Raw genomic sequence first — 25,652 nt, 5'->3', positions numbered from 1 at the left:
ATGACTAAAGGATATTCATTAAGTTCCTGCTATGATAATAGGATATTCATCAAGTAACTGCTTTGACTACAGGATATTCATCAAGTACCTTCTTTGACTATAGGATATTCATCAATTCTCTTATTTGAATGTATTTACATGTACATGATTTGGAGCAGATTTTATTTTGCAGGAATAGATTTGTATTTCAGAAAGAAATTTATTCATAAAATAAGAAGGATTAGCATTTATTTTTAATAAAATAGAAATTGGATTCCAAAAAAAGGAGGGGGCTAGATGGGTTTTGGTGGACATTGGATGATTTACAAAGATAAATTGCATGTACGCATCATGATAGATGTAAATTCTTCAGCTATAATTAGTTAATTTGTTAGTTTTTCCATTTCAGTGGCATGAAAACCCCCAAAATACTAAGCGTATAATTTCGACAAATACTCTCGACTTAAATAATGTCATGAGTAACATTTTGCTCACATTTTTTAAAATTTTACCCCGAACATTTTTCTGAGTAAAAGCAGTTTGAAGTGAATGTCAAAATTTGAACATGACCTTGACCTTGACCTAATTTTCTAAGTTGGGACCCAAGGACCTTGAATAAAGCGACTCTATGTTTATACAGCTTACGGTTTATGAGTTTATATGCATATCACTTATATCAAATGCATAAGGGGAAAGAACTTTGGTGCAATCCAACTCATCATCTTGAAGATATAGCAAGCACTTTGGTAAAATAAATTTGTCGTAATCTTTTACGGTTGTGAAGGAGTAGTGGACACAAGGAAAACAGTGTTCGGGGAGATAACTCTTACAATGTATTTAAGTGTACGGTTTAACAGGGTCAGTTTCAAAAGCGCAATAACTGTTCGATATCATCTGCGAAAAAATCTAGGCGACATCTTGCGAAACCACAATACTACGCAAGAACAAAATGTGGCGGAAGAAAAAAAATAAATCTCAGAACAAAACCAATAGGTCTTTCCACGGAAAAGTTTAAAGACCTAATAATCAAAACTAAATAAATGGGTCTTTCCACGGAGAGGTGGAAAGACCTAATAATCAGAACAAAATCAATAGGTCTTTCCACGGAAAGGTAGAAAGACCTAAGTAATATGATTGTCAATGAACTATGAAAGTTTTACTATTATTCTAGCAAATAACCTTATGTCATCTCCGTGCCTATATCATCGTTCTAAGAATATATGAAATATTTGCCTCTGAACGTTAATCAACTAATAATCGATAATTCATTTATATGTCAAACCATTAAAGGTAACATGGAAACTACGTACAAACTAGTATGATTGTCAATGAACCATAAAACTTATACTATTATACTACCAAACAGCCTTGTCTCTATATTATAGCCCTAAAAAACATGAAATATGTGCCACTAGATGTTAAGCGACCACAATCAAGAATTCATCGCTATATCATTTCAAACCTTATACAGAACATCAATATGACTGACAATGAACTATGGAAGTTATACTATAATACTAGCAAACAACCTTATATCATCACTATATCATAATCCTACACATACATGAGATACTTGCCACTGGGCTTTAAGCAACCAACAAAATATAATTCTTCGCTTATCGTATCAAACCTAAGAAGGTAACATGCAACCTGATTACAAATAATATGATTGTCAATGAGCTACCTATGGAAGTAATGCTATTATAATACAACAGATCGTTGGCGTTTTAATGGGCGGAGTTGCCTTCCTGAAAATATTTGATATTGCTATATTTGACAATGACCATAATAAATTAATAAACAATAAAATAAAGCAATACCTTACAAAAATAATATCAAATTGCACAAAAGAACGAGAAATGATGGATTTAATATATTCAAAGAAGACGGTGAACAAAAAACTATTTGAATTTAATTCCTTTACAAATTGCGAGATTTATTAGAAACAATAGCAACATGTAAAAAATTTGTTTCTGAATATATTCTGTCTACAGATATTCATTGGTTATAGTTCTGCCAAATTAAAATATTTTGATTCTTTCGAGTTTAAGCCGTCTGCCTGTGAGGCTTACTTTCTTTAAAAGTGTTTCACCGTCTATATGATTTTATTGTTTTTCTCTTGATAAACTTTATTTAATTATGTACAATTAGATATTCATTAGACAGTATCTATCGGCCTCTGATGAGGGTTTACCTGGGAATATTCCTGAAAGAACCCGAAACATTGCATATTAAATTCTATAGAATTTAGCAATATAAAGTACGTAGTGTCAGGTCAGAAATATTGATGCTATACCATGAATAAGTAGATTTATGGTTATTTTATACAACAAACAAATAAAAAGCTACTTTCTCGGCATTTCTTTTAATTTAAAAATTAAAATCTGGTCATGATCAGTTGATATTGCAAGAAACTTTTCTGTACCGCATCTATTTGCTAAGGTTTGCTTCTTATTACACAGTGAAATTATATGTGTCCGATTTTCCAATAATTAGTTCTGTAGCCCGAGTTGTGACTGGATTTACAGGTGTGCGATTGCGCAATTTATTGCCCTCCAATTAATCACCTGAAATTAAGCTGGAGGTCAGGAAGTTCTAAATGGATTATCATTTTGTAATTGTTTTTACAACTAAACAAATTACTTTATTTAAACAGAAGCACTGGGCAATACTATGGTATTCAATCCGGAAAAAAACAATATATGTCACGGTATATATATATATATGTGTCTCTGAACATTAATATAAAAAAAAATATGCTTTTTTAATATTAAATAGTTGATATAAAAAAAAACTATTTTGTTATATTAAAAATGATAAATGATGCATTAATACTGATAAATAGAAAGTAAATTATTCTTCAACGACTTGCCATGTATATGAATTTAGTGCCAGTTATAACTTATTAACTTTGTAAAATTATTATAAGTATAATAATTAATATTCCCAGGATTCGTGTCTGTTGATCTCTGTTGCAAACGTAAAAATAATTAATAACTGTAAACTTGCATGTAATTAATTTCGTCTCAATTTTTACAGATAAATACTATTAATTGCCGGTTGTTGAGATCTAGCTAGACGATCAATTTTACTTAAACGTGTTGTCATTTGAATCGATGGATATGATTGGACAAAATTAATTAGCATTGTCAATAACCTATTGTGATTGGGTACATATGAATTGCTATCGAAAACAGGGCGTTAATGCATTTACGAATCGCCCGTTAAACTGTTATTATCCAATAATGTGGTTCCCGCGTTCCTTTATTATAGATTGTCGACTGTTAATGCATTTATGATCGATAATGATAGATTGTCGACGATAATTTCGTAAATGCATTTACGACCGTAAAGTATACTTTACGCCGTACATCTATAATGGTCGACCGATAATCTATCATTATCCCCGATAAACTGTGATTATCTCATTTATGTGGTTCCCGCGTGCCATATATATAAGAAAACCCGGATTGACGCCTTCTTGGTTATGCCATATGTTACCAAATCTTGTGTCATCAAAATAGTTTTAATATAGGTAACCCATTTAATATCTTCATTGAGAAAGTTTTCCCTTGCGTATAAAATAATTGATTTCCTGATTTTTACTGTTTTATATACAAAAACAAAATTGTATTTATGCATGTCGACGAAAAATTTATTTGTATGTTACAAATATTTCTCAAACAGTTAATACTAATATATTAATATGAATTATTAGAGCGTTGATAATGCGTGAACAGCTATAATATAATACACAATAATAGTTTTTATTGGTTTGATAAAGTTTTAAAAACCTCAATCTTTTCTATTTATGTATTTTATTTTCTTCCCTTTTAAAACAGTAAGTAAATCAAAAGTAATATGCATAAAAAAAAACCCAAAACAAACAGATTAAAAACACGCTTTCTAAACGAAAGTAATGTTTATGTTTTCACTAAGGTTATCATTATTTTCGTTTTTATTTAAATTAATTACTAGAAAGCATTCATTTCATCCAGGCAACAATATATTTATACAGTCGCAAATAGTTATGTTTTATGCTTTAGATGTAAATCATGTAAAGTGAATTTGTGGCAAACACATTACAGTTATGTTCTAAGTAAAATTTGAATTTGCTTTAGACGACAATTCTTGATTGGTTAAGGAAATTTTGTTTCACTTTCTAAAGTTGCATTTCAAAGTATATTTGTTTAGTTTGAAGAAAAAAGACACATGTATGGCCTTCCTTTTTTTCATAAAATGATTTCAGCCCCTATTACTCAACATTTATCACATGATATCAAAGCAACAAGGTAATTTTAACAATATCAACCCTTGGTCTATTTTTTGGGACTCTGTGTAAAATATTTGATCTATTAGATTTAAAACCTATCTTTTTGTTTTATATTGTCGAACTTTTAACATACATTTTCACAACTGTCAAATATTAACAAGCTAGACATAAACCTGTTATTTTCTCTAATTTACCAGGCGACCTTTCACTTTAACTATTGTTTATCAATCGAAAGAAATAATTTACGGCAAAACATTCAATTGGAATTGAAAGTAATGAACAAAGCCACAGAAAGAGTTGGATTGTATTAAATGGTCTTAAAGCTTAATTTAGATGATAGATTCAAATCGGGATTTTGATAAACGGGCAACCTAAGTATGTATATAAATGTTTGAATACCATCCTAAAACGTCAAATTGTTCATTTATTCATTAAATAATCCCCACATTTACCAGATAATTGGTTCACTTGGGGTAGCAAGTCGCACTTGTAAAGGCCGATAATATTTTCCGGTTTGTTGTAAATTTTATATTTACTCAATATAGATACACTTTGTCAAGAAGTGAAGACATAATATAATTAATGTAAACAACGATATAGAAATTCAGTTGTTTAAAAAATTCTAAATTAAGAAACGGTTTGAATTTTCATTTGAGTTTGTCTGTAATGTTACAGATTTTCAATTTCAGAGGTCGGAAATAATCTTTTCCATCGTTTGAAATGTAAGATTTTCATAGATTCCTTATTCCTTAAGACATGTTTACGTAACTTTCGGACAGCAAAGGGCAGGTTAAACATGTATTGTCGAAATGCGCATCTGGTGCAGAAAAATTGGTACCGTTATTGTTATTAACAGTATTAGCTCTTTGCCTTTTTTTTTACATAACGTTTTGATAGAAACTTGATACGTTACTTTCGGGCGATTGTTAAAAACTAGAAAATAGGATCACCACACAAAGGTTTGGAAATTTTGTCCTTTTTCCTTCCAAAATATCAAATTTTGTTTCACCCGTTTAAGAATAAGAATGTATATGTATGCATACAATTTTTGCTACTAGATATTATGCAGCTAGCAATCGGAAATCAATTGAAAATCTAATATATCAAATATATAATTATTTATTAATGAAAGAATTTTCGTAAATTATTTGCAGTGTCAATTTGGTATTGGCAAAAATTGCAATACTTTAAGTTCTATTTTATATTCATTTTTTTTATTTAGAACTTTAACAGATTCAATTTATCCAAACGTACTGGTTGAGAATTACATCTTATTAAATTGGTAACTGGTTGCGGGTACCATCTTTGGACTTGGTCGGTCCTAGCATTATCATAATTTATTCTTAAAATATTCTTAGGGTTGATTCTTGGATATCAAGCTTCAACGAACAGACCACTGAGTTTACTGATTTGGTCTTCGATAAAAAAGGTTTAACAGTTTTGTTATAACCAAAAATGTCTTCAAAATATCTATATTTATTAATTTTTTATTTAAAAATGATATATGTTGGTTCAATTATTTATAGAATGGCATTCAAAGCACAACTAGTATTTAAAGTCTTTTCCACTTTCACTAAAGTTAAATATTAGAAGTACGTTTTAACTAATAAACCATCTTACAGAACGATAATCATTCATTATTATATAGAATTTACAATTTTAGAAGTGTCCAAAGGCACAGTATCCCTCGATTTAATCATTATATCTATGTAGTAGGAACATTTTCAAAAATATGCCAAGTTCATATTTTTCTAATATTTTTGAACCAGGAACCCATAAAATAGCACGTTCATACAGTCCAATAAAATGCTTTTAACGCTAATAAAAATGATAGCTTTATCTCTTTAAACAAATGCTGAGAGTAACATCGACGAATAATGTGCGAATATTGACATATAAAGCCACAAATCAAAACAAATACGAGATAAAAGCAAGAAAAACCAATATGTATGTATGTATGGCCTTAAATCAGTCAAATAAATAAGTAATATATAAAAACTTTCAATCTTATCTATCATATTTATAATTGATTCGACTCTCCTGTATATATTCACGAGAAAATATAAATTCGAATTATTCGAAGTTATCGTAGAGAATTCGTGAAAGGAGAGTATTGGGCACGGGAGTTAAATAGTATTGAAAAACTAAAACATTCAAATTACAATATTTGAAAAAAAATTATAACAATGTATCTACAATTTATAAAAGCGATATTATTTGTTCAGCTAGTTTCTTCAGTTCAAAGTCAGTGCCGTCAAGGATGTAAATGTTCGTCAAAAGTAACGATTTGTGTATTCACCCAAATTAATGGAGTTCCAAACAATCTCCCGACAGCAGTTACAGCGTTGACAATTTCAGGCAGTGTATCTAGTCCAAATTCATTTGGGCATCTCAGTTCGTCTGCGTTTACATCTTCCAGAATGTCACATTTAATAATGAGGTATTGCGGGATTGACACAATAGACGCTGGAGCATTTAGAACATTACCAGAATTGAAAAGATTAAATTTAGAATTCAACAAAATTAAGATATTAACAGAGCAGTCATTCCAAGGATTAACAAAGTTAACAGCACTCGATCTGACCGGTAACAAAAAGTGTGACATAAGACCAAATGCATTTAATGGATTGGCAGCTTTATTAGAGCTACGTTTAGGTGAAATGGACTTGGATACGCTTGATTTAAATTTACTAAAAACGCTGCATGGTCTTGCCACCCTTGATCTTCATGGCAATAAAATCAAAACACTGGACTGGACTTTCCTATCGTCGATGACAAATTTGAAGCATATTGATCTTTCCGGAAATCAACTAACAACAATTCCATCTAATATGTCCACACTGTTTACACAAATAGATACAAAGAAAGGGAGCATACATCTGGGAAACAACCCTTGGAAATGTAACTGGGAAATTAAATGGCTGAAAAACATGTCAGTATCATTCAGTTCCGTGTTCAGTTTAGGCAACATTATTTGCGATTCACCTCCAAATCTACAATACATTTCATTAATCAGTGTCCCGGATCCAAAACTAGATCCTATACTTCCAAAGATTTTATATTGTGACCAAACAAAAGTCACCGTGAATGAAGGTTCGGCTGTATTTATGAACTGTACGATAAAAGGCGATCCAATTACTGTCAAGTGGATAAATCCGACTGGAACCTCGTTCCTGTCTTCGTCTTCCCAACTAAATGGACATAATGTGTACGTAAACGGTAGTTTGTACATTGCGGCCACATCGTCAGCCGATCGTGGCAACTGGACGTTATCGGTATCATCTCAGTTCGGCGAAGATCAAAGGACTGTTGATGTTAATGTGATTCTATCAACAACAACGACGACAACGACGACGACGACGACGACGACGACAACCACAACAACCACACCGGCACCAACAACAATTACAACGACGATTCCAACGACGAAACCGACTACGATGCCGACGACAACGCCGATGATAACGACAACTATGTCAACAGCATCGTCTAAGATGTTAACAATGTCGACTGTTCCTACACAAACCAGGGAACCAGAATCACCGGAAGCACCAAATATGTTGATGTATTACGCGGCTGGTGGTGGTGGTGGATTTTTATTGTTGTTGCTCACTATAATTATATGTTGTTTAAAATGTAAGAAATCTGGACATGTAAATGATACTGAACGATTTGATTCAGTGAAAACCCCGCGGAAAACGCCAAGACCCAGAAGGGTAAATGTGGCTCCACGAGCAAATAGTTTGAAACATGCTTACTATTGAGTTTTTCTCCTAATTATCGTTAAGTTAAGAGACTAGCAGCTCAGTTTGCATTATTCATTTATCATTATCATTGCATTGCATATGATATAAATCGAATGGCGTCTAAAATGTGTGTCTTTATATAAGTCTTTATAGTTTGGTCTATTTGGCAATTGCTTTGAGTACGGAAAATTGTGTAGAAAGGCTCCTCTCAATTAAAACAAATTTAAAAACTAAATTTCGACGGAAATGTTAGTTTCAGTTCTTATAAAATCGATTATGCCATCAGATAACCACTTCGTCACTTTTGTGCGTTGCATGTATTTTTACTAAGACCACGTCCCTGAACCAAGTGCAAAAACGATCTCAAATTATATTTTTAAATTTTAACTCGTTCCCACAATTATAGCTGTCTGAAATTTGACCAACAGAACTATAGTATCTTTGAATACACTAATGATTCAAACGTTGAGGAAACACAAGCTTGAAAGATCAATCTATATTTTATGTTAGTTTATTTCCATACGTTAGATTGATAAACAATTTCTAATTCGTAATATAAAAGCAAGTAATTTCTGTGTTTGGCATAACATCAGAAAGGATCCTTAAGAGAATATCCACAATCAAGTAATGCATAGGAGTTTGATGTCATAGTTTTGAACAGTCATATTTTTTATTATCGATTTAAATAATTCATTTCGCATGTTTCGTGTATAAAGAGAATACCACGATCAATGTAGAGGGAGATCGAAAAAAACTATTGAGAGAGAAAAAGAAAGAGAGACGAATGTTAGCATACCTATTTCTGAAAGTATTGCCTGTTATTTATTATTTTACCTTTCCAAATGAGAAGTGCTTATTTTATTTTCTTATTTAATTACTAGTATTTGAATGTATCTGGTATTTTTTCGACGAAAAGAATCTATACTTGATATAAAATGTTCATATTGATACTTGTTTTGATTGTTTATTGTTGGGTTTCTTGTTTAATAATTAAAAAAGGACACTTTTTGATTGTTTTTATATTACATATAAATCCTGTCTAAATTGTATTGACATCGAACAGAAAGTAGAGCCAAGTTTCACTGATTGTTTTCACAGTCGGCTTATTATTTATAAAATAAACTAAGTATTGGTATTTATAAGTTTGGTCTGGAGTTATTATGTTATAATGTCGTTCTTTCGTTTAAAAAAAAGACATATAAATGCATCTTGAGGCCAGGCTTAAGTGTAGAGGCTTGGCACATTTTCAGTATTTAGCAAACATTATAGTAAGAGGGATGTGCCAAAGTTTCACTGGGCAGCTAAAGTTATCACTTTTCATAAGGTTATCAATTTTGATTTTCAAATTGTTATGTATAAATTCAGTTGTGCACCGAAGTACCTAAATGTGCAACACTACACCAAAGAAGTCTTTGATAATAAAAAGTAAAATCTCAAAAAAACTGAACTCCACTGGAAATTGATAAAAGTTCATAATCAAATGGCAAATTTAAAAGCTCAAACACATCAAACAAATGGATAACTACTGTAATATTCCTTACTTGGTACATGCATTTTCTAATGTAGAAAATGATGGATTAAACCTGGTGTTATAGCGTTAAACCTCTCACTTGTTAAAGAGATACCAAAGTGACATTCAAACTCGTAAGTCGATGACAAACTGTAAATGTCATAGCAATTTAAAAAACTGAGCAAAAGATAAACAACAGCCTCTTCAACCTCTTTTACCTCTTATACAAAACACAACATAAATAGTGTTGAGAAGAGCTAACTCCATCACACACTGATCGGATTGGTAGCATGGTGCATCCGTCGTTTTACTAATCTAATTACAAATTCGTTGATAAGTATAATTCAGTGATGTCAGATTGATACGAGGAAAATATCACTCGCTTGTCAGGTTGTCTGCACATTTATATTTTACAATACGATAGTATATCAATATACAGAAAACCAGATAATCGATTTATATTATATGGTTGTACTTTTGTCTTTTGCATGATGAAAAAAGTGTTTTCTTTGTTTCACCAGCAAATCAGAAAATAACTTGATAAGTTCGGGTCAAACTTATCAACGTCGGTTCATTCATTATGACGTCGATGATATATCTGGGTCAAAGTAATTAAGGCCGGGTCAACGTATACACAGCAAAAAGTGCCACGCATGTTTCACGCATGGTAAAGAAAACGTGTGTAAAACATATGTTTTTTGTGCGTTTAACGCATGTTTTTTACAACATGCGTATAACAGGCGTGCAAAAACATATATTAAATATGCGTTACAAAACGCATGAAATATTTCACATGTGTAAAACATGTGTAAATACAAACTCATGTAAAATACATGTTTTACATGCGTTTTACATGAATTTCAAAATTATATTTATTTAATGACTGATTTTTTATCTTTGGCTTATTTTCTTTTAGTTTTGTAGTGGAAATTAACAATTTATAAATGAAAGACATGATTGGAACCGCTTCTTTATCCTTGGTTGGGGAAACCCCTTTGAAAAATGGGCTTTTGGCTGGATCCGCCACTGAAGAATGTAATAACTTGAAAGTTTGAAAAATAAATGAAAATTACAAAAACATGTCTGCCTAAAATATTTAATATTTTTATTTCAAAGCATTTTGTTAAGCTTGAATAGACAAAATTTACACATGGTTAAAATGAAATGCTGTAAAGTATGTAGATGGATTAATGTGTTAACTGACTAAATATACATTGTGATATTTGATATGCTGTCATTTATTGTCTTTTCCTTTACTTCTCATCATTGATGTCCTCCAATAGAAGCATGAGAGTATTATCTGACACAAGTTTTGTAAATTCTATATTTGGATTCAGTTTATATTAAAGTTCTATTCGTCACAGTCCTGTTGCTACAAATGACTGGAACTGCTTCCTAGCAGAGTTACTTCTCCTTTTTAATTTGCCCAAGACATTTCCGTGTGACAATTTCTTCTGTAAACATAAAAAAGGTGATTAAGTAAAAAGACATTTGTGATGTTTATATAAGAGATGTTGAATTTCACAAGAACTGAATGTAACTGAAAGTTAAAAGTTCACGAAAGGCAAATATATACTGAACATTCTTATGAAAAAAATGCGCAAAATCAACAAGTTATTATACTTGAAATAAGTAACAAATGCAGTTTTCTAAAGCAGCTTAACTCCTGCAAAAAAGCTAATCTGCAACATTTATTGAACTCATCCATGACTCTGGCTTGCCAAATTAACCTTTGAATTTGATAAAAAAGTTATAAAAACAAACATGAAGTTGAACAATAGGATTGAGATTGACAATGCAATTTTCATTATACTTTCCCTTTTAAAGGGGAACTATTAATTCCTGTAAAAATAGTTTCTTAGCACTTAATTTTTAAACTAGAAAAAGTCAAACACCTTCCTTTTTAACAGAATTTCAATGCATAATTGATCAAAGCTGATTATTTAACTGGTCTTAGCAAAGGTGGATTTAGAGTGGGGCCAGGTAAAAATTTGGTTGATTATATAGGGAATCACTAAAGCATGACCGGAGCGGGCACCCTCTTAGGCAGTCAGTGGCCCCCTACTTATGAACAAATGATGAAAATTTCTAAAATCCTACAACTCACATAGGCTTGAGAGAGCTCACAATGCTATTTTCCATATCATTTATATTTCCAAGTGGCAACATGTGTACAAACTACTATTATTTAACTTCACCAAAACATTGTATGGGAAAGAGAATGTGCAAACATGAAAAAAAACTGGATAAAATGAAAACTTGTTGCATTTACTTTATCCCTGCAATGTGTTGTTTTGCAAGACAAAATTTTAAAAAGATGAAAAAGTACTAACCTAACTAGATATGCAAATGCATATATAGACATAATAAAGGACAGATTTTTTCTGTAAAATTCCTGTTGCATATTTTCATACCTTCTTCAGATGAAGGATAATTTATAGCATGGCACATTTGGTATTAACTTTGTCGGATTCAGTAAGCAAAATATTTACCACTTGATATCTCTTCTGATTTATTGTTTGTAGGGATGCTGTCCCACTAAAATATACTTTACACATTCTTTTATTCAAAAACAGATTAACTATTAAACAAAAGTTATTGCAGAATAAAACTTCTTACCTGAAGAGTCCATTTTTTCTCCAGTGTCGATTACAAGTAAATTTCCTTTTCTTTTCTTTGGTCACGTTTTTTAAACAGCGTCTACTGTCCCAAAAGTTTTTTGTTATTGCATGTATTGACTTGCTTGGAAACTTTAATAAAAAATATATTAGTTATAGATAATTAAACATGTTAAACAAAAATTGTAAAACGAATTTCTCTGATAATTAGCTTTTAATGAGCTTTCAACTGAAAGTACTATTAAGTTTTGATTGTTTGTCTTCATGTTAGATTTTTTTAGCTTTGTACCAATTCAATGAATCAAAACAATTTCTAACCGATTTCACCACTTTGTTCCTCTTTTGTGCTGTTTACACAACAGTCCCAACATTCTATTTATGCCTGTTCCAAGTCCGGATGAAATTTAGTTGTTGTTTGATGCAGACTCTGCCATATTTGATTTATTTTGGCAAATCATTTTACTTTCTGTCATGTCAAGCCTTGATGGCCTGTTATACATTTTTTGTAGCTGACAGTATGAGCTTTGTTCATTGTTGAAGGTATTAAGGTGTCCTATATACATGCTTAAATCCAGTTCATATGGACATTAGTAGATAGTAATCTCATAGGCAATCATACTACATTGATCTCCTTATTTTCAATATTATTATTCAAAATTGTATTATTTTTAACACATGTATAATTAGTCACAAGGAATATAACTCAAGTTACAATCTAATGTAGCTTAGTTGATAAATCTGCCAGTGTAGTGTGCATTCCAACACAAAATTGTATATATACAATGTATCTTATATTTATTTAACACTGTGTCTGAATTCTAGTCATTTTGCCATGTTTGGAAACCTGGTCAAATGGGCACCTAAGCCACCTTTGATAGTTAATATGGCATAACAAGTCAAATCTGCCCCTTGTTAATTTGGGTAACCCGCAGTAGTTAAGTCCATACCCAAAATTAATATTATGTTTTGCAAGTGACCTGTTGAAGACTCCCATATATAACAGTGGCGGATCCAAAACTTTTCCTAAGGGGGGGGCCCGCTCCAGTCATGCTGCAATGATTCCCTATATAATCAACCAAATTTTTCCCACGAAAAGGGGGGGGGCCGCCCCCCCCCCCTCTTGGATCCGCCTATGCATAATTGTTTTATAAACTATCTAATATAATTGAACTGAGCCTTAAACCTCCTTTGAAAAAGGAACCATATTTTCACATGTAGAATCTAGGTGCTCTATTTATATACAGTGCTGTTTCTCCATCTACCATTGGACATTTAACCAAATTTACATGATCAGCTTGTGTGCTCTCTGTATAAACAATCAATGGAGCCACAATAGATCTGTTAATTCCTACTGGAACCTATATTTATTATAATGAACTTTTATTTCATGACAACTGCACAATACTAGCAAACAATAGTATTTATTGTTTTCAAGTATACAGGTAAAAGCATAGGCGGATCCAGGGGTGGGGCTGGGGGGCCCGCCCGCCCTCCCCCTTTTGTGGGAAAAATTTGGTTGATTATATAGGGAATTCATTGGAGCATGACTGGAGCGGGCCCCCGTTAGGTCAGTCAGCGCCCCCCCCCCCCCCCAAAATAGGAAAAGTTAAGGATCCGCCACTGAAAAGATCAGGAAAGGCAGATTATCAACAAAATCAATGATAAAATTTAAGTGTTTTCTCTTCTTTTTATCCTCATATGGATACACTTCAGTAGAGAAGAGAACCAATAATTACTTTCAAATTAAAGATGAAAACCGTTTTTAATATCAGGTGACAGTTAAAAAATCAATTGCAGAAATGTCCTGAAAAAAGGTGCCGATTTGACTTTAATAAGATGACGAATTAATTACCAGGTGCCCGTGTGTTTTGTGTCCAGTAAAATTATCTAGAAATGACAGAGTTTTTTTCATGTTAATTAATTCACCGTATCGATATACTTACACTGAGTGAGTCTTTGCAAAATTGTTCATTCTGTTAGGTACATAGTGGCAAGTGATAGTCATACCGTATTTTATAAATTTATAAGTTGTACAAAAATAACCGCGGGAAATACCATTACACTGGCATGGAGACTCAGAGGAAATTACGGAATCCACATTCATATATTTTTTTTTAAGGTCCAATCGGTTACATACAATTATTAATCATGTTTACTTGCTTTTATTACTTATAAATCTACGCATGGATTTCAATCATTTAATGCCGTTTAAATGGAATTTTTAATGCTTCGCCTTTGGTTTAATATTAGCCCGTACGGTTCACCCGGAAACGAGCGTTCAGACAGACGACACTGATATTGACATCATGATTCGTGAAGCAAAACGCAAATTTTATGGAAGATATGAGATGCAGCTCGGACAATGTAGGATATCTTCAATCTAGGACACTAAAGACAAGATGGGTAAGAATTCAACTTAATATTTTATTCGATTAACATTTCACGAAGGATTTTTATATGCCATTTCCAAAACTGATTTATTTATCCACAGGACTCAGGAGTTTGAAATCCTATCAATAACGGGGTAAACATATACCAAACTTGAATATCACAGTAGAGCTTCACTCGAATCAATCTTCTGTGATTTATCAAGTTTGAGTAAATTATAAAGACATGCACGAACTTAAGTTAAGACAGTAAAGTAGAACCTGATAACTATGCTTTGGTGGTATCAGGTCCGTTCGCGCCCAATATACTTTCGCACCCTACACGTTCGCACCTCGCACGTTCGCACCCAAGGTCCGTTCGCACTCTACACGTTCGCGCCCAATTTTAATTCAAATTCCAGTTGAATAATTGGAAAATCATCATTGTTGTTTTTAATTGCTTTCGTGTAAATACTGGATGTATTTATAGCTTGGTATGAGTAAAAGATTGAAGATTATAAATGAAAAACACAAAAGATAATTGTTTTTAACAGCTTGGTCCCTTTGATCTGAAACAATGAAACAATAAAATATAGCAATACACTATTATAACCAAAACATGATAAAATTTATTCAAGACTCAAAAAAAAAAAACGTAGTCAGAATCTCACTTCATTTTGAAACAAGTCAATGAAACAAAGTTATACATGTTATAGTAATACACTAACCAAAACATGATAAAGAGTTATTCAACACAAAATAAAACGTTGACAGAATCCCACTTTATTTAGAAAGGAATATTTTATTTTTTTTAACAATACACTATCCAAAACATGATTAAGATTTATTCAACACAAAAAAATGCTGTATCACTTTATTTTGAGACAATGAAAACAATAATTCTTATAAGAATACTACTTGATTACAAAGTTGAAATAGGGCGCGAACATGTAGGGTGCGAACGGACTTTGGGTGCGAACATGTAGGGTGCGAAAGTGAAAGGGGGCGAACATGAGTGGGTGCGAACGTGAATGGGCGCGAACGGACCCGGATTCCTATGCTTTTGTTGGTAGCGAGTGAAACCGGAGTGAAGTTAACACTGGCTTCGTAATATTCCTGTTGTCTTCCCAAGTTCTGAGATAAACTATCAAAGCACGTAAACAATAAGATGTTTATTTAAAAGACATATATATATATATATATGGTTGAATATAAGTTATATACATTACCATAAATATACAGTGGGGCTGCCGCTAGCTAGTCTACTTGTTAATGTTATTGTAACTAACACCTGAACCCAATGAGTGACATCATACTTATAGTTCCTAGCTAGGGACAAAGAGTCCAATAGGGTTTGGAAGTCTGGCAAGATCAAAGTCTTGACAAGAATAATAACATGGCAGTTGGCGGTCTCGGGAGAAAGAGTTACGAAACTATAAGTAACACATTTGTACTAAGACATACCTGCCAACTTTTCAAAATGTCCATGGGGGTTTTACGTGCAAGAAGGCTATAATGTAAAACAATGTAGTCCTACAAAACCTTCAATGGGGCCTTCAAATACATTTTAAAGTTGTTTTTTGGCTTCTCCTTACTTTAACAAGCCTATGGCCATTTTAAAATGAATTGTTTTGTTAAAAATTATGGACAAAATTGATCTTTCAAAATTATTTTTTGGAGCCTTCATGGGGGAAATCCCCCACAAATAGTGACAGTTGGCAGGTATGATAATAATACATTACACCAGACTAGAGGACTGTGAAAACAAGTGACCTGGCATAAAATAAATATCCTGGTCTGGTTTCTCAATCTGGGGTGTCTGGTAAGAACACATTCATAAATCATGTGCATCTTATTTAAGAATGTCATCAAATTAAAATTTTCAGAGAATTGGATTATAAAATTACAGAACCAGGTGCTCTGCAGGGAGCAGCTTTCTACGACCCGCTGAGGGTGAACCATGAATAAGTGCGGCTAGTATCATGAGTATTGACACATCATTCAAGCTTGATACAGCTCTGAATTTGGAGTCTGATCAAATTTTTGACATACATGTAATATGAGTTTCTGACACTAAGCAAATGTCAAGATCTTACAAATCTATTGCGCAATATTATGCAGTTAAAAATTTCTTCTTTAAACTTTTTAAAAATTTTGAATTCAAGAAATTCAATGACATTTTGACATTTTTTTTATTAAATCGCTATTGACAGTAAAAGCTCGTCTGGCCTACTAAACAAGCCCCTGTGAACATCTAAAAAACAATAAATTAAGCAGCTTTGACTCCATAATAATTACATTAGATGTATGTTTCATTATAATACGTTATTCTGATTGGCTAACTAGCAATCTCGTGATATTCCTTAATCAATTGCATTACACAATGCAACTTTTCATTCGTGATGACACGAGGCCCCACAATAAAGTGCACAGGTTAATGAAATAAAAACTTGATAAAAGGCGTGTTTTCATGATCCTATAGGTAAAAATGTAATTATAAGTATTGAATGCTTTTTTTGTAACTTTATAGGGTTGTAAAAGCGTTGACCGTGCGCACATTTTTAGTACAGAATGTACTTCGGTCAACGCTTTTACACCCCAATAAATTTACAAAAAAGAGCATTCAATTCTTAAATAAATGAGATGCTCAAGCGCAGCCAATCATATCTGCTTAAATGTTTTGTAAAGATATTTAACAATGTATTAACAACAGGAAAATTTCCTGAAATATGGGCTAAAGGATTTATTGTCCCATTACATAAAATCGATCTAAAGATTACCCATCAAATTTTAAGAAGCATCACGATAGGAAGTTGTATTTTTATAGGACGACTGCAAGTTCTGGTGGATGGTGACCGGTCTTAGAAAAATATCATAACATATACATGTATACCGGTATGATAGAAAAAAAAATTTCTAAGATAAGTAACTGTGTGGATGATGAATAAATGACAGGGATTTTAACCTCACTGCAATAATATATAATATTGTAGCACTTGATACAATCACTTTTTAAACGACCGCAGAAATTAAAAAAATTTTGGTCGTATATTGGTGTATCACGTTGACGTCGTCGTCGTCTGAATACTTTAGTTTTTCGCACTCTAACTTTAGTAAAAGTGAATGGAAATCTATGAAATTTTAACCCAAGGTTTATGACCACGAAAGGAAGGTTTGGATTGATTTTGGGAGTTTTGGTCCCAACATTATAGGAATTAGGGGCCAAAAAGGGCCCAAATAAGCATTTTCATGGTTTTCGCACTATAACTTTAGTTTCAGTAAATAGAAATCTATGAAATTTTGACACAAGGTTAATGACTACAAAAGGAAGATTGGGATTGATTTTGTGAGTTTTGGTTCCAACAATTTAGGAAGTAGGGGCCAAAAAGGGGCCCAAAAAAGCATTTTTCTTGGTTTTCGCACCATAACTTTAGTATAAGCAAATAGAAATCTATGAAATTTAAACACAAGGTTTATGACCATAAAAGGAAGGTTGGGATTGATTTTGGGAGTTTTTGTCCCAACAGTTTAGGAATAAGGGGCCCAAAGGGTCCAAATTTAAACTTTGTTTGATTTCATCAAAAGTTGAATAATTTAGGTTCTTTGATATGCCGAATCTAACTGTATGTAGATTCTTAACTTTTGGTCCCGTTTTTAAATTGGTCTACATTAAAGTCCAAAGGGTTCAAAATTAAAAGTTTGATTTTAACAAAAATTAAATTCTTTGGCTTCTTTGATATGCTGATTCTAAATATAACATGTACTTAGATTTTTTATTATGGGCCCAGTTTTCAAGTTGGTCCAAATCAGGATCCAAAATTATTATATTAAGTATTGTGCAATAGCAAGAAATTTTCAATTGCACAGTATTCAGCAATAGCAAGAAATCTTAAAATGCACAGTATTGTGCAATAGCAAGAAATTTTCAATTGCACAGTGTTGGACATTAACTCATAAATGCTTTAACCATTTTGCATAAAACTTTGGTGAATTGTTTATATCTATTGACATGAGCTGCCTTTCATTTTTTATAAAGTTTAGATTTTTTTAAGTTTCTGAGTAACAGGGTTGTTCATAAAAAAAAGGTGATTTTCCAGTTTTTATGCCCCACCTACAATAGTAAAGGGGCATTATGTTTTCTGGTCTGTGCCTCCGTTCGTTCGTCCGTCTGTGCGTCCGTTCGCTTCAGGTTAAAGTTTTTGGTCAAGGTAGTTTTTGAAGAAGTTGAAGTCCAATCAACTTGAAACTTAGTACACATGTTCCCCATGATATGATCTTTCTAATTTTAATGCCAAATTATAGTTTTGACCCCAATTTCATGGTCCACTGAACATAGAAAATGATAGTGCAAAGTTCAGGTTAAAGTTTTTGGTCAAGGTAGTTTTTGATAAAGTTAAAGTTACATCAACTTGAAACTTAGTACACATGTTCCCTATGAAATGATCTTTGTAATTATAATTCCAAATTATAAGTTTGACCCCAATTTCACGGTCCACTGAACATAGAAAATGATAGTACGAGTGGGGCATCCGTGTACTATGGACACATTCTTGTTAGTCAATAACTCAAGAATGTTTTCTCCTACTTGCAAGAAATTTTGGTGTATTTTTTATATCTATTGACATGAACTCCCTTTCAATTTTCATAAATTTTAAATTTCTGAGTTACCAGGTTTTATATTCATAATAAAAGGGTGATTTTCCAGTTTTCAGTCAATATCTCCAGAATGTTTTCTTTTTCTTGCAAGAAATTTTGGTGAATTGTTTATATCTTTTGACATGAGATCCCTTACAATTTTTATAATTTTAGATATTGGGTTTTTGAGTTACCGAATTTTATTCATAAAAGATGGGGAATTTTTCCTGTTTTCAGACAAAAACTCAAAAAAACTTTCAGCAGCTGTTCTCGTGAAACTTTTGTGAATTGTTTATATCTTTTGATGGAAGCTCCCTTTAGAAATTTAAAATTTTAGATTTTACATTTCAGAGTTATGGCATGGGGCTCAAAAATGCTTGCAGCAATTCTCATTGGATGGTTTTACTCTGAATAGTAATTTTTTGGGCCCTTTATAGCTTGCTGTGCATTGTGAGCCAAAGCTCTATGTTGAAGACTGTACTTTGACCTTTAATGGTTTGCTTTTACATGTTTTATAAATTGTGATTTGGATGAAGAGTTGTCTCATTGGCACTCGTACCACATCTTATATCTATCATCTTCATTTTGGCTTTCACATGAACACTGACTGTGTCTGTAATTGTAAAGTAATATAAAAATAGTTTCTGTAAAATTTTTATGAAATGGATTTCTTTTTATCCTATAGGCTAGTTATCAAATTTGACCTCCCCTATGTCAGGAAGGTACATGTACATGGCTGTTTAAAAAATTCCACAAATGGTGAAGAAAATGGCAAGGGAGGACGCCTAGTAAATGTTTCAAGTACAATTCAGCAATGGTAAGTATATTTTTTGTATGGTGCAAGATTTTTTTGCTGTGTTGAAAACAATTCGTGGCCTTCCGTTGTTTTTTGCTCTTTGTCAGACTTACTGTATTGAATATATATGTACTTAACTTTGTAAGACAACTTGCTTTCAATACATTATTTATGCTGAAACTTTATTACTATATATTAAGGTAACTTTGCTGTTACAGTCTTTGCCAAACTGAAATTTGAACTTTTCTACTATACATTCAACTAAAACATCTTGAAAGTTCTTTCTGTCTGAATTGCTTTTTGTCTGAGACTTGTTGGTGAGACAGAGTTTGGGATTCACTGCTGTTACAAATAGTAAGCAGAATTTATTAAAAAAGATATATTGCAATAGAGAAACAACTGATAACTTATAAGGGGTATACTATACATGGTATATATCAATGACAATGAATCAACATTAGTAAATACACAGCGAAAAAAAAAAAGAAACACATACAATTGCAAGATGGCCCCTATATGGTTTTTTGAACCTCATGGAAAATTGACCATCAGGTCAAAATACAGCTATGGCAATTTAACCCCCTTGTATGGAAAATTGAACATTGGGGTAAAATATAGATTTTGACTTACAAAAAATGTATATATCTGAAATCAAAGCATTTAGAGCAAATCTGACATGGGGTAAAATTGTTTAATCAAATATTATGAAACTTACACACCCTGATAATATCCACTAAATGCAGATCAAGTAAAAATTTGGGTAGGTCACTTTAACTGTTCCGGAGTTATTTCCCTTATTATAACATTATTCCTATGCAAGAGGGGGCATCATCTGTGTCCCATGGAGATAAAAAAAACAAAATTATGAAAATGGACAAATCTGACATTTTGATTAACCAAATATTTATAGTGAATCTAGTGTTTTATTTAGAGATGTCTAAAAGGATGGAAAATGATGATCCAACATGTATTACAGCTGATTTCCTTATGCTTGCAAAGTAAAACTTTGGTTGGATTGCTTGCTTTGTTTGTATAATTGTTTATACAAGCTTTGTGAATAAGATTGACGTCTTTAAACAATATATATATATAGACATAGTTAAACCTGTATATATATTATATTTGAATTCAATTGGGTGTTATCCTAATATGATTGTACAATATACAAACAAAGCAAGCAAGCTAACCAAAGTTTTGCTCTACATGCATTAGGAAATTAGCTGTAACCCTCAGTGCACTGTCATTGAGAGTGAATTGAAACTATTTGTACCTTTGCCATGTTCATAATCAGTACAAAATGACATCTAATAAAGAATTTATTCAAAACTTAATTTTATTTCATTTATGTTACAGGAGTTTCTGGAAAGCCAAGCAAAATCAAAGGATATTTTCATAGAAAGGACTTCTGTAGGCAAAAAAAGTAGGTATGTGTACAAATATATATTTATATTTATGTAATATTTGGAGAGAGATTTAAAAAAAATAAATGTTTTAATCCTTGCTCTTCCAAACACATTGCAGTTGTTAAAGTTTCATGGGTTACCTATAAATAAATGAATGAAAAGTTTCAACTTAATTCTTATGGTTATAACGCTTTAAAAACTGCTCGATTTTGTAAGTAAAAAGATCAGTTGTGGTTACATTTTGTATTACAAGATTATTTTTATTACAAATATTAATTGCTTCCAATTTTTAGCTACATATATATTAAAGTTTAATATAAAAATAAGAAGATGTGGTATGATTGCCAATGAGTCATTACTCTCCACCAGAGACCATTGAAGAAGAATTTAAAAATTAGCAAAACTCATGCCAAATGTAAAACCAAAAATCATGTGTCTAAGACTTAGATATCAATCAGTTAACATCTTATTGATTTAATTTAGAGAATAGACTGCCATTAATCATAGGATAAGGACATGATCTTGTACAATGCCAAAATATAGGTATCAACAGTTTGTAAAACTGGTCATATGTGTATAACAATAATGTTTAGTTTGGTTTTAATTTACTGATAGCAAAATCAATATTTATATTTATAAAATACTTTCCAGTTTTATTCAAATATGTTGTTATATTAAAAGGAGACAAACATAAAAAAGTAGATGTGGTATTATTGCCAATTAGACAACTCTTCACAAGAGACCAAAATGAGACAGAAAGGCATGTTTAAAAGTCACTGAGGATATGTCATTATTTTTAAAACTAACAACTTACAGTATATGGGAATAAATCAAATTAAGTTTTTAAATGTATGAATGTAATTTTTTTTTCCAGATGAAGACAACTTCAAAAAGAGTGACATTTAGAAGATAGAACATTCTATTGATATTGTTATTATGTCAACAACAAAAAAACATGAAAAGTTGTGTAACGTTTTGAGATTGCTGTATAAAATAAAAGTAAAGTGAAATCAAATTTTTGTAAGTTTTTTGAAAAATTTATGTTCTGCAACAAATAGACAACAGAGAAAAAAAATATGAATGAAATTCTTTAAAGTGGATTTATTGAATTTTTCATTTAACATGTTTAAAAAAATAATACAATCTCAGATTTCTCAAGACATTGGTTATAATCAAACGGGCAAGGGACACAACTTCAAAATTGTATTTAAATTGATGCTAGAGGAAACATCTTATACACTTTTGGGGTTTTCCTTTTCATATTACATGCATAAGTCAACAAATGTGTTTGTCAAAGTTTAACCATAAGTAACATTTTAACAAAAATTGTTAAATACATGTACAACATTCCACAAAATCCATTTAAGACAATTTTGACCTCTTTTTAAAAGAGTTGTGGTATTACTGCCAATGAAACTACAGAGACAAAAGATTGTCGGTTTATATTCCATGAAATATTTCATATCATGGTCTTTTCAATCATCTTAGTGTCAAATGTACCTGATCAAGGTTTTAGAAACATGAAAAGCATGTTACAGATATTTCTTTTGTTTATTGGTGTATTCAAACAGGAAAATTTTAAAGACTAATGAAAAGTGAAGTCTGGTCTGCAATATATGATTCTGATGTTGCTTGTCAAACATGTCAAAAGGAGATTTGTGGTCAAAATAACATGAAGAGATGTTGTATGATTGCCAATTGGACAACTATCCAACAGAGTCCAAATTAAACTGATTAAAGCAATCCAGGGAACAGCCTTCAAAAGTAAACATAAGTCGTCTTGGTTGTGTGGAACATATGGAATGTGAACTAGTAAACTTGACAAAGGTTTTATGGATGATTTGGAATAATATCTTATAATTTGTTTGAAATATGCATTATACGCATGTTTGTTACACACATGCTATACGCATCATTTAAAACGCATATTATACACATGTTTCTTACAACACATGTTTAACGCATGATTTTGAAACATGCGTTTTACATCACATATTTTTCATGTGTAAAACACACGAATAACGCATGTTTTGAACATGCGTTTTACATAACATGTATTTTTCATGCGTAAAACGCATGAATAACGCATGTTTAAAACATGCGTTTTACATAACATGTATTTTTCATGCGTAAAACGCATGAATAACGCATGTTTAAAACATGCGTTTTACATGCGTGGTAGGAAAAAGACGTTTCCCATGCGTTACCAAACATATGTTTTACATATGTAAAACATGTGTAAAACATGCGTGGCACTTTTCCCTGTGTATGACGTCGCAAACAAAAGTAAAATATAAAAAATACCGAACTCCAAGGGAAATTCAAAACGGAAAGTCCATAATCAAAAAACAAAATCAAAAGCTGAAACTCATCAAACGAATGGATAACAAATGTCACATTGCTGACTTAGTACATGCATTTTCGTGTGTAGAAAAGGTGTGATGTGCAATTGTATTAAGAGCTGCGCTAAGTGACACAGACATTAGTACGATCGACAACACAGCATTATTGTTACTGCAATTATTCCTTATCGGCAAAAAAAATCGTCATTCATAAAAGTTTTGAAGGCATACCATCAACTTCATGACCTAAACCCTGTTGTAATAGCTTCCCTGTGTGCAGCAACCCTCTCTGAAGAATTTCATGATAGAAAATGCAGGCTCTTGATTATTGAATCAACTGGAAGATATATCTGCATGCGCTGCTTGAATGTTCCTACAAAGAAATGAAAATTTCACAATTTTGGGCACTGGAAACATCTCTATTGTTAATTTCTAAATGTAACCCAAGCTATAGCTAGTAGACATACACCACTGTACCTGTTGTATCCCTTATTTCAAGTTTGACCGGATAGATTCGGTGAACATACGGTAGTTATAAAACTTTGAATTATTTAGAGAGAGGACATATTCTACTAGTATATAGTGGAACGTGAAGTAAGAGAATAATACTAGTTTCTTTTCATTCATTATAGGAAGCTCTTGTATAAATTGTGCCTCATAAGTCTTAATAATGTTCGTTTCTGGGTATTTTTGTTTGAATTGTTCATCCCTTACACCAGACATTTGTATCTATGTTATTTATTCTAGGCAAATGTTTTAGTACTTTTCAAAGAGACAAAAGCCTTAGATTATATGTACTATAAGTCTATAACAGATGTGTGGAAATTAGAGTAGAATATAGAGTAGGTAGTTTCACAATAACGCCGATGCTCAGCTTTGATTTGTGATACAATTGATTCTAATAATTAAGAAAGAGATTTCGTACAGCACGTGAAAGACCCATCAATGTAAAACTAATTTCCTCGTTGGTAAGTGTGATGGGGGTATATGTTGAGTTTCCATGTGAACTGTCAATACCTCATTCATTATCAAACAGTTGATGTAATGTGATTTACACACAAAAACGATATTGTTTGGGTTTTTTAACCTTCGGGGATATTAACATATTTGTCATGATGCTTAGCAACATTTGGATATACAGATCGATGTACCATGTTTAAACATAGACTGATGAAATATTTATAATTGAAATAAATTACCAATGACCCTACCGCCTTAATCCATTTTGAAAAAAGAATCCGCAGTTGAATTCATCAGTGTTTTGAAGATGTGTTTCCAATTTATGGATTTAGAATCACGATATATTGGTCCTTTGGATAACACATTTTACAGAAAAGTGTTCGGGTCACCAGTAATAACTTAATTAACAGAATTATATAGGATGAGGAACTAACACAGGTGAAGTCAGGAGGTTTAGATTTAAATTTACCAATTTTGAAATATTGCAACTGGACCTTGTAATTATATTTTAGTCGCAATTGTTTTGTTAAGATGCAGGCTGATCGGGAGGTATATTCGAAGGAACTGATTTATGATGAAGGATATTGTCCTATTTGATGGCATCGATACTTTTGTTGGCAACGAAACCTTAAGAAAGGACATTTACAATGTTTCATATTTTCCAATGCGGTCAAGGCAAACTGTTCTGAAAACGAAAGTCCGTAAGCTAATTGAAAAATATTAGCTCGAACACATCAAACGAACGGCTAACAACTGTCATATTAATGACTTGGTACAGCCTTTTCTTATGCGAAAATGGTGGATTATACCTGGTTTTATAGCAAGGTAATTCTCTCCATGTGAAACATCTGTGACTGATAATAACCGAAATAATAGCTTTGAGATTTCCCCCACCTTAGTATCAATATACCAACTTCACCTGTATAGGAGATATACATTACCCAACACATTCGGTATACAAGCTTGCAGCTGCAAATCAGACTTTTTAAAATGTTACCATTGTTGGAGCAGAAAGTTGATTACC

At 32.0% G+C, this 25,652-nt stretch overlaps 1 protein-coding gene and 2 long non-coding RNA genes across 4 annotated transcripts; 2 read left to right on the top strand and 1 right to left on the bottom strand.

The window, feature by feature from the left end:
• Positions 1 to 6,428: 6,428 nt before the first annotated feature.
• LOC139486937 (leucine-rich repeat-containing protein 4C-like) lies at positions 6,429 to 8,873 on the top strand. Its single transcript, XM_071271979.1, has one exon. The coding sequence runs from the start codon at positions 6,439 to 6,441 to the stop codon at positions 8,014 to 8,016; it is 1,578 nt and encodes a 525-aa protein (XP_071128080.1). The 5' UTR covers positions 6,429 to 6,438; the 3' UTR covers positions 8,017 to 8,873.
• A 1,717-nt stretch (positions 8,874 to 10,590) lies between these two features.
• LOC139485076 (uncharacterized) lies at positions 10,591 to 14,244 on the bottom strand. Its single transcript, XR_011655248.1, has 3 exons — positions 14,070 to 14,244; positions 12,128 to 12,258; positions 10,591 to 10,962 (listed from the first exon to the last, which is right to left on the bottom strand). It is a non-coding gene; the product is annotated as an uncharacterized lncRNA (long non-coding RNA).
• Positions 14,245 to 14,382: 138 nt separating this feature from the next.
• On the top strand, positions 14,383 to 22,341 carry LOC139485075 (uncharacterized). Of its 2 annotated transcripts, none has more exons than XR_011655247.1 (4): positions 14,383 to 14,529; positions 19,813 to 19,944; positions 21,277 to 21,343; positions 22,201 to 22,341. It is a non-coding gene; the product is annotated as an uncharacterized lncRNA (long non-coding RNA). The 2 variants fall into 2 exon arrangements; XR_011655246.1 differs by having other exon boundaries at positions 21,277 to 21,347.
• The last annotated feature ends 3,311 nt before the right edge of the window (positions 22,342 to 25,652 follow it).

This window comes from Mytilus edulis, chromosome 8 (genome assembly GCF_963676685.1).
Source record: "Mytilus edulis chromosome 8, xbMytEdul2.2, whole genome shotgun sequence".
Classification (NCBI taxonomy): Eukaryota; Metazoa; Mollusca; class Bivalvia; order Mytilida; family Mytilidae; genus Mytilus; species Mytilus edulis.
The sequence above is the reverse complement of the archived record's forward strand: the minus strand, read 5'-3'. Positions and strand labels throughout refer to the sequence as shown.

Coding starts and splice junctions, on each gene's coding strand:
- LOC139486937 (XM_071271979.1), top strand. CDS start 6,439: ATGTATCTACAATTTATAAAAGCGATATTATTTGTTCAGCTAGTTTCT.